Raw genomic sequence first — 10225 nt, 5'->3', positions numbered from 1 at the left:
ATAAACAAGAGGGCCAACCCAAATTTTCAGCAGTGTCAAAATGATAAAGTAAATATCCCCAGTTTTAACTACAATCGAAATGAATGAGAATCGTTAGCGATTGCCATGGCGTAGTCGCTTTTAAATTTCGACATGAAAATGAAATAAAATCAGGGCCCTGGTTGTTTTTCACATTTGGTCACAGTGAAGATAGCCTCAAATTAACTGTCAATTAAGTTTCACAGAAAGAAATATTGCGATGGCAGTGTTGCCATGTTCTTATAATGTATATGTTATATGCTTCAAATACAGAGATAAAGCTTTTAAAATATACATTTTTATTATATTATTTTATGGATTCTGCAATTTTATACCTTATATAAAACATTATTGAATTATTATTTGTTTCGTTTGATATTCTTGTTCTTTCAGTGCCTATTCGTTCCGAATATTGGCAATCATTCTGGCTATAATTATTTTATTGACTGATGCTTTAAATAGATTCTCTGTTGTTGTGGAGAACCATTTCCTCAGGTTCTTCAACCATGATATTCTCCTTCTCCCAATTCCTCGCTTTCCGAATACTTTACCCTGTAGGATTACCTTCAGTAATCTGTATTTAGTGCTGTTTCTCATTATATGTCCGAGATATTCCAACTTTCTCCTTTTAATGGTATACATCACCTCTCTTTCTTTGCCCACTCTTCGTAATACGGTCTCGTTGGTTATCTTGTCTGTCCATGATATCGTTTAATATTAATTGCAATTAATTATTAGAAAATTTTGTTGGCAATTGCCCTTTGATAGGTTAGCCAACAGATTTGGCAATAGTCAGCCTCAAACCACCAGTTGCCAGATTGCAACAGATGTCTTTTTAACTTAATTATTTATACTGACATTTTACTATTTACTTTTAAAAACTGTTTTAAGACTATGTACTTTTTCTTTTTTGGTAATTGTTAAATATTAGTTTATAAATATATTATTGCTTTTGATTGCATATGTTTCATTTGTAATGTAAATTTGATACTATCTTCACTGGGACCAAATGTGAAAAATGTCTCAAATCTTTCAATGCTTCTTCGGTATATACCACCTATTTACCAGAATTACTATCGAGAAATTGGTGTTGAAAATATAGGAACAGATAATGACATAGATAATGATACAGAACATTTGGATTACTTTAGCGATCTGGAGGATGAAAATTAAAGTGATTTTAAAACAATCCTAAGTATGGAATTGCAATTAATTGTGTTTTTTCTCTTAATACTATGTATAACTTTTAATAGCATATTAAAATACCTATTTAACAACTTGTTTCATTCATACATTTTTCTTTTAATAAAGGCGCAAGCCATATTTTTTCTAAATTTTATTGATTTGATTAAAACCTTTATAATTGGTTTTCTCAAAAACTTACTTTTGTGGCATGTACCGTTGTTGCTTTACGGTCTTCACATAGAGTAGAAACTCCGGTCCGGTTATGGCCATTATACCAGCAAAGAATATAGACGCATGTCTATATTCTTTGATATGTACCTACTTACACATAAGCGCACTAAAACACATACATACGCACATATTTATGTATATTAACGCATACGTAAAAAGGCAAAAAAAAAAAAAATACAAATAGATATAATCTAAAATCTAAAGTACATATCCTATTAGAAACAAAAAGTTATTTATTTTGTGTTAATATTTATTTTTAAAGAATGGTCACATTTAATTAAAACTTAGTTTCCAAAAATATATTATCACATTTATGTTTTTAATAATTATCGTGATCAACATACGAAATATTCATTCTTTGTAGCAAAATCTCAGTAGAATTTTTTATCTTTTCGTCTTGGGCGCCAATTAGTGAAACAGCTCCATCTTTTAACACTGTCGCCAGAGGAGATAATTTTTCTGTCGATAGACTGGTCAACAGTTCCAAACAAGCTTCCATAGTCTCGATCCGAGTTGTTTTATATGTTTCCAAATCCTTAAAATTTAATAATCATAATTAATAATAATCAATAATAATAAATTAATAATACATGTCTGGGTTGAACCGCGTCGAATTTGGAAACGTCGTGTTTTCGATTCTTCCTTTCACGGGAGACTTCTGAGTATCCAGATTACTTCAGTATCACAGGATCTCTATGCTATGCTCTACCATACTACATCTGTCCTACAATATTTATTTAGTACTGTAATGGAACATGACATTGATTTATTTTGTACTGTAGTGGAGCATAAAGCTTGTGATGTAGATAACAGAGAGCGTCGAAAATTTGTCGCGGTCCAACCCGAAAATAAGTTTGTTATTCATTTTTGTAATATATATTCTTAATTTAGATATGTTTGATTGTACCGTGTGCTATATATATATATATATATATATATATATATATATATATATATAATATATATATATATATATATATATATATATATATATATATATATATATATATATATATATATATATATATATATAGTGCCTCAGTGTCACTCGACACTGAGGAGTAGGCAGATTGAGACCTCAGTGCCGAGAGACAGTTCTTGCAATATAGAACACGATACTGGTACGTCTCGAGTGAGGGGAGTAGGCAGATTGAGACCCCGAACTCGAATCGAACCGTATCATTCTTGATAATGGCTCCAAAATGGGTGCCGAAACGTCAAGTTTTAAATTCTCAACGCGGTTCTTCCCGAGAACTCAGTAATGTTCATTTATCTGACCGCGGCAACTTATCCGAACATATATATATATATATATATATATATATATATATATATATATATATATATATATATATATATATATAGATATATATATATATCTGTATATATATATATATATATATATATATATATATATATATATATATATATATATATATATTAGAATCCCGCTATAAGGAGAACTGAAGGCGGGACGCCATCTAGACCGGGTGCCTTCTTTCAGTGCTTCGTTAATTATGACGTTATGGCGGTTACGGCTTATGATGGCTTATGGCTTTTATTGCAAGGTGAATTAAATAGTAAACAATATTGTTTATTAAATTTATAAATATGTAAACTTTTAAAAATGACAACAAAACGATCCATTTATTGTTTTTTTATAATCGTATATAATACAAACATAGTTAGTTCGTTTTCTAGTTATAGAATTAAATAATTTGCCGTCATTTTTTGTCAACACAAAAAAAGATTGTTTTCAAAAATTTTTATTAGGTAACTAATATAATTATTTCACGAAATATCAACGAATGATGTATCTGACACAAAAAACGGGATGTGGCACTCAGGGAGTGACCGAGGAGAGGAAGCATAGCTTTCTTATCGTCTAAACAAGGAGCGATGGTTTTAATGAACTATATTTAATTTTTTTTTATTCTTTTTTATTTTATTTGTATTCGATTTGAACCGATAATCGATTCGATTAGGTTTTATAATCGATTCGATTCGATTTAATTCTGATTCATGATCGATTCAATTCGATTAATAATCGATTCGATTCGATTGCATTTTATTTTATTTTGTTATGTTTTATTTTATTTAATATTATTCTATATTATTGCATTTTGATTCAATTCAATAATTGATTCGATATCCATTTAATTCAATAATCGACTATATTTGATAATCGATTCAATTCGATAATCGATTCTATTTGATTAGATAATCGATTAGATTTAAGATTGGGTTGTGGCTTCCGATTCGCTCTATGTGACGAAATAATCAAAATCTTTTTGGATATCTTTATTTGCCAATCGTCTTATAGTTGGCAAAGAAATTCCTAAAGCCTCAGCAACACGCTGATCAGTAGGTAAAACAATTTTATTTTCAGCATAATTTTAAACTTACTTTACCAACAGCAGAAATTGGTAATAAAGTTTGTCCAGCTGCCTTTTCTAATCGAAAATAGTAAAGTAATTTGAATATCAGTACTTGTTCCCTTTTCGTATATCTTGGCATTTCTAAAATATTTTAATGAAAAAATATATAACCCGAAACACAAAATCATGGGCGCCCATATATCAAAATCCAGGGGGGGGGGGGCAAGTCAACTCAAATTTTTATTTTGATCCATACAACTTAATAAAAACTAAAATAGCCGATTGCAAAAATGCAAAAATATAAACATGATTTACAAACAATAAAGAAATACCAGAAAAGTAAAAGTAATCTTAAAAAAAAAATTATTAACAACATATTTTATGGTATGACTTTATACATACAAATTTTATTATACAAAATTTTTTATGTAGGAATAAAAAAATCAATTGTAAGCAAGGATGTTATAAAATAGTAATAAAAAAAGCAGGTACTCTGGGATACGAAATGCAACACAAGCAATAGTGTAGTTTAAATAATATGTAAGTAACATAATATCTGAATTGAAAAATTTCTTTTACTAGGAAATTAAAACAAATATTCAAAACTGTACTACGTTGAAAGGGTTAGGGTAGGGTGTACACCCTTCTAATCCATGCTTAGCCGAAATTGCATAATAAATAGTCAAATGTGTGCAATCTTCAAATACTTCGCTGGGTGCCAACTTATTTATATTTGACATTAAAAATTTGTACTATGTTGTAAACAATTGAAGAAATTTAATTAAAAATTTATTTGTTATAATTTATTATAAAAAAATATAAAATTTTTTTTTCAGTTAGTATTGTATGTATTATAATTTATTGAAATTCAAAGAACGAAAATTAACACAAGGAACGTATTGACAAATTTTAAGAAGATAATGATTTCTATAAAACGGGCGTAGAAAACAAAACCCTTTTCTGATTACAGGGAAAAATTTACAGATATTGATAAGAGGATTTAAATTTTCAATTGAAATTCTATTGTGGTATTTTTTATGCGAATAGACCACTATACCAAATATTTAAGTCAAACAAGTAAAAACGTGTAGCATTTATTAAGCAGATATTTTTTTGTGAGACTAAATTTTGCATTTGACATGGGACGAAATAAAGTTTAAAATTGTTGGTACAGGTACACTTTCTACCAATTAAGGCTTGATACCTACGACATCTCAAAATCCCTCTTTGCATTGTACATTATTATTATGGTAGGTAGCTACATTCGAGGCATTGTTAAGGAAGTACCTACCGCATTTCTCGGTATTTCGCTAGATTAGTTTCCGGTTGTTTGCTGTTTTGAGGTATTGTTGCAAGTTTCTCGCCACAATATGCGTAAATAATGTATTTTTTTTAAATATACTTACATACATACTGATTTTTTAAATAATATTACTAATGATAGGGGGGGGGGGGGCAACTGCCCCCTCTTGCCCCCCCCCCTATGGGCGCCCATGCACAAAATACTGCGTAGCGTTGTGAAATAATGTCAAATACTGACCTGAAGGACAACGAACACTTCACTCTTTTACATTTCGAAAGGATAGCCATCATGGATGAAGTTTTACGTTTTATAAAATTTTCATGTCTAGTTTAGTGTTTAGTTTTTAGCAATGTATATTTATGACTAATTCTATACAAACTATGTTCGTCAGAAAGAAAATAAAGAATTTAAAATGTTCGTAATTCGCGTAATTGATTGCCTTTAGAAAGTGCGCATTTTAAATATTAACGAATCAAACGTAGGTTATTAATAGACCGTTTATGTATGAAACGCTGCAATCTTAGACAAGGAAAGAGAGTTCCTTGTCTAAGGCTACAATATTTTTGTGTTTAATCACGATACTACCGCTTTTTCTGTCACATCCAACTTAATGCGTTAGAAAGAAATCAAAAAACTGTGATGCACTGAAAGAAGGCTGTGAGAAGAACTTTATCTATTATCCCCATTACATGCAGCCATTCCTGCTGCCAATCGCGTTGCCCACTGTCCTGTCCGAAATAATTCCACGCCAGAATTTAAGGCAAATGACTGTTTACATACAACTACCACAGTGCTGCTTCAGTGTATCATCAGCAATAGAGGACATAGAAATTACTGCGGCGACAGCACTGTGTGTTTTAAGTTTACAAAATTATCTTAACGTTTTAAAAATATATGATGTAGAAAAAATGTCGAAAAAGTCTTTAACTTGGTTAATAATCTAAAAATAGCTTCAAACATTTTTTTACATAGGAAATATGATAAACTTTTTCAATAAACTGACTTGTGAGGAATCCGGAGAATTTTTTAACTTTTGCAAAATGTCGCATAGTTTTTAAATTTTTGCTTCAGCAAATTAAACCCATGATAAAAAAACAAACTAAAGTAAGAATTCCAATACCACCAAAAATACGCTTGGCAATAACATTACGATATTTGGCCACTGTGGACAGTTACCAAAGCTTGCATTATTTATTTAAATTATCATCACCAGCAATTTCGCTGATTGTGCTGGAAGTTTGTGAAGCAATTAATATCTTTTCAAAAGACCAAATTTAAATTTCAAGGACAACCCGCATCGGGTACATTGTGCTTTTTTTGTGGTCTTTATGTGAAGAATCCCAAAACAGTCTCTTACTAGCATATAGCTCAAAAACTTCAGCACTTGATCATTGCTTCACTCAACCATAGTTAACGAAAAATTTACCAAACAATAAACAAATACGTCCGTGCACCGACAAGACAGCGAGCAGCATGTAAACAGTCACTGTTACTCGCACTGCAAGTCTTTTGATTTCCGCTAAAAAAACGCCAACGGAGGAAGCGTACGACAACGGCAGTGGCATGAGTATGGCAGCGCGAACGACTTATTTACATACTCAAGCTGACAAATTGCCTGCCCAATTTCCTGCTTACTGCCGCGGAAGTGAGCTGCATGTAAAGGGGGTATATTTTAAAATTTCAATAACTGCTCCATGCAGGTGACGACAACAGGTACCAGACTAGTTTGTGCTTTTGATTCTGCAAGGGCGAAAAGCTATGATATTAGAGATTAGCTATGAGAAAAGGTATGAGGATTAAAAAATAGGTTAAATCTTTGATTTCTAGACTTAAATTTTTAATAGCTTTTAAATTATAAACTTTTTCTTTATAACATATATAGCATTCTTATTATATTTTGTTATAAAAATGTTTGTTAGTTGTAAATAAAAATATTCAAATTTATTTATAAAATTTTTTTTATAAAAATTGGTACCACATTTTGGGATGGGGGATCTACATGGTCGTATTCATAGAAAAATTTTACATAAGATAGAATAGTTTTTAACTATCCACCCTTTTATGTATACAGAAAGGTACCCTGCTGTCGGAATATTATAAACAAATGTAGTTTGCAGAAATTCTCTCTTAAGATTTAATTTTGTACAGTGACTTTAATTACCACAGAGAAAAGCTTAAAATTAAGCTTATTATAAGCAATAAGCAAAATTAAATTTTATGCTTATGAAAATAGATAATGCCCTGTAGTAATAAAATAAATACTCTATAAGAAGTTTAAAATATCTTGAAATTAATTAAATTGTTTACCTTAAACATGCTTATACTTCGTTGTTGTAGAATCTCAGCGGGTACAGGTTGTGTTGATGGCAAATTATTATTGGAAACAAATGAATTTGTCACTGTTAAAGCATCGAAAATTTGCTTGTTATCTGTTATAATTGGATCATCTTTTACTTGTTTTTGGTCCGCAGTCATAATTGGTAGTTCATGGGATTTGTTGTATATGGAATTGATATTATCACTTGATATAGTTGATTTTCTCATTTGAAGTAAAGTATTTTTGTCATACTTTATTGCATTTATCTCTGTTTTGTACTTTTTATATGTGAGTTTATTATATTTTTCTGCCATTTCATTGGTTTCATCGTCTGTTGAATTATCTGCACTGTTACTCCTTTGTTTTATATTTTCATTTAAACTTTTCTTTTTTGACAACGGTGTTTTATTTGATTCGTTGCTGTAAATAATAGTTTCGTCACTTTTTATATACGGTAAGGTGTCTTTTTCTAAATAACTGTCGGTTTCTGTACTAACGCTAACGTTATCACTTTCTTCTTGTTTAAAATCGGGTTCTAATTTCTTCGAAAAAACGAACGGGCCATTATTAAGATCATCTGTTACTTCTGGTATGGCAATAGTAAGGCTCATATAAGAACTACAGAGATTGTTCCATTTAGTATAAAGTTTTTTTAAAAAATTTTCTACGTAGTCCAAATCTGTCAAAAAATTCCGTTTTTCATCCTGTTTTTCACCTAAAATTTTTCTCAATTTTTTTGGGTCAATTGCATACTTCTCAATTCCATCAAGGCATAATTCAATTAGGACTATAATTTGAACCACTTCAGACGTATTTGCTTGGACATACAGATTGGCAGCTTTTCTGAAGTTACCAACTTTTTGTATTAGAAATTTTAAACCAGGCCTTACATCAAACTCTGTAGCCCTAATATTCGATATTTCCAAACATTTTAAAAGAATATCAACATGTTTAGCATTTACCGTAGTTAGAATTCCTCGTAAGCTACACGAATTTATATTAAGAATATTTAAGATAGGTGTAATATGATTAAGATTCTGCAACAAGACACTCGATACCGTTTGAATCAACATTTGATGAGCCAGAATTCCAACAACCAAATTTTTAAATGGTACTCTGATGGTATATAAATCTGGATTAATAATAGTACTTGAATCATATGGATATAATAAAAACACAAAGTTTCTGTCATCAATTACTTTTCCTTTATTAACATCACATGCGCAGGATTTTATCTGACAGTTAGTACAGTGTGTTTGACATTGCGATGAAAAAACTTGCTGAGCTAATTCATATAATCTTTCATTTTCAGATAAGTCAGTATCTTTCCTTGCGGCAACTTTTACAGTAGCAAGATCTCCATAGAAACTATTAGAATTTTCTTTAAATACCAAACATAATTGATACAAGGGATTTAAGCTTATTGCACAAGCTCGATGTAGAGTTAAGACTAATATTTCCCACTGTTGTATAGAAAGAATTTTTCCAGCGCTTAGAATAATGTGTCTGATACATGATGATCCTAATCGAGCAATATTTTCGGAAGGTTGAGATATGCAATCAATAAAAATAAAAAGTAGTTGTTTAAGTGCAAGAGTTGCACCTGGATGATCTTTATTCACTAAACTTGCGTCTGATTTATGTAGATCGTATAAGTAGTCTACTACTAATTCGCTAGCTAAGCCACAACAGTGTTTAAAATTTTGCCAAACTTCGCCAGGTTTTTGAATGTTTGTGTTTTGTCGTAACCAATTCTGAAGCATAGGTAAAAGAATATGATTGATACAGTAAAATCCAAAATTAATACCTGGGTTTTTTGTTAAATTTCTTATAAGTTTAAACAAAGTTTCTATTACATACGACTGATTCTTTGTAACAGCCAAAGTAGAGGCTGATGCTAAACCTTCTAGTAATATATAGTAGATTTTGAGAATATTGCTCTGTTTGTCCATCTTTACTAAAGTTATTTTTTGCTTTTCACAATTTTCAAGATCATATTTGATCGAAAGGTCATCATAATTAAGTTTACTAAAATTTACTTGATTAAAGTAGTTAATCTCAGAATTTTGTAAAACGGGATCTACCAATTGTGGATTTGTTTCTATATTTATTCTGTGTGTTAAGTTAAAAGTTGGACATTTGGGCATATTATAGATAACAGATAATATGGAAGCACATTTTTGAAGGAGCTTTAACGATTCAATACATACATCTACTGGTCCAAGCAAAAATTTTGAAGGAAAATCTGATTCTTTTTCTAAAAACATAGATTTATTACAGTCGTTTAGTTGCGTAATATTTTGTGTTAACTCAGACATTTCTTCTACATTCGAATTTTTTATATGTGAAAGAAGACAAAGAATATAGTCTAGAGCAGCATTAGCAAACACCAAAGTATTATCAGTAGAAAGAAAAATTTTAAATACATCTAAAATAGCAGCTGCGTTATTTCTTGTATTTGCCACCCTTAAAGTTCCAAAAAGTGGTTTCCAACCGGAACAAATTTCTGTTCTGTTTGTCTCAACAAATTCACAAAGGCAAGCAACAATTTGATCCTAAAAAATAATAATTATTGTATTATATGTAATAAATAGGCCGATTTGTAGTAAAATATTACATTTATTGAACAGGGTATAAAGAGTATTTCTTGTAACAATTTCTATTCTTTTTTATGATATACCTATCACATAAATTCTTTGTCGGAAGAGTTAAATTAATGCCGATTTTTTATTCCAAAGAGTGAACACAATTAAAATTATGAAGGAAATCTATTATTATAAACTATTACATAAT

At 30.2% G+C, this 10225-nt stretch overlaps 1 protein-coding gene across 1 annotated transcript in view; it reads right to left on the bottom strand.

The window, feature by feature from the left end:
• Nucleotides 1–1650: 1650 nt before the first annotated feature.
• LOC140436877 (brefeldin A-inhibited guanine nucleotide-exchange protein 3) overlaps nt 1651–10225 on the bottom strand; it is a 158404-nt gene continuing 149829 nt past the window's right edge. Inside the window, exons 17-18 of the mRNA XM_072526035.1 lie at nt 7423–9987; nt 1651–1969 (exon numbers count right to left, since the gene is read on the bottom strand). Of these exons, the coding sequence (XP_072382136.1) occupies nt 1754–1969; nt 7423–9987 (2781 nt within the window). The 3' untranslated portion in view covers nt 1651–1753. The remainder of the gene's footprint in view (nt 1970–7422; nt 9988–10225) is intronic.

The sequence above is a fragment of the Diabrotica undecimpunctata genome, chromosome 3 (assembly GCF_040954645.1).
Source record: "Diabrotica undecimpunctata isolate CICGRU chromosome 3, icDiaUnde3, whole genome shotgun sequence".
In the NCBI taxonomy this organism is placed as follows: domain Eukaryota; kingdom Metazoa; phylum Arthropoda; class Insecta; order Coleoptera; family Chrysomelidae; genus Diabrotica; species Diabrotica undecimpunctata.
The sequence above is the reverse complement of the archived record's forward strand: the minus strand, read 5'-3'. Positions and strand labels throughout refer to the sequence as shown.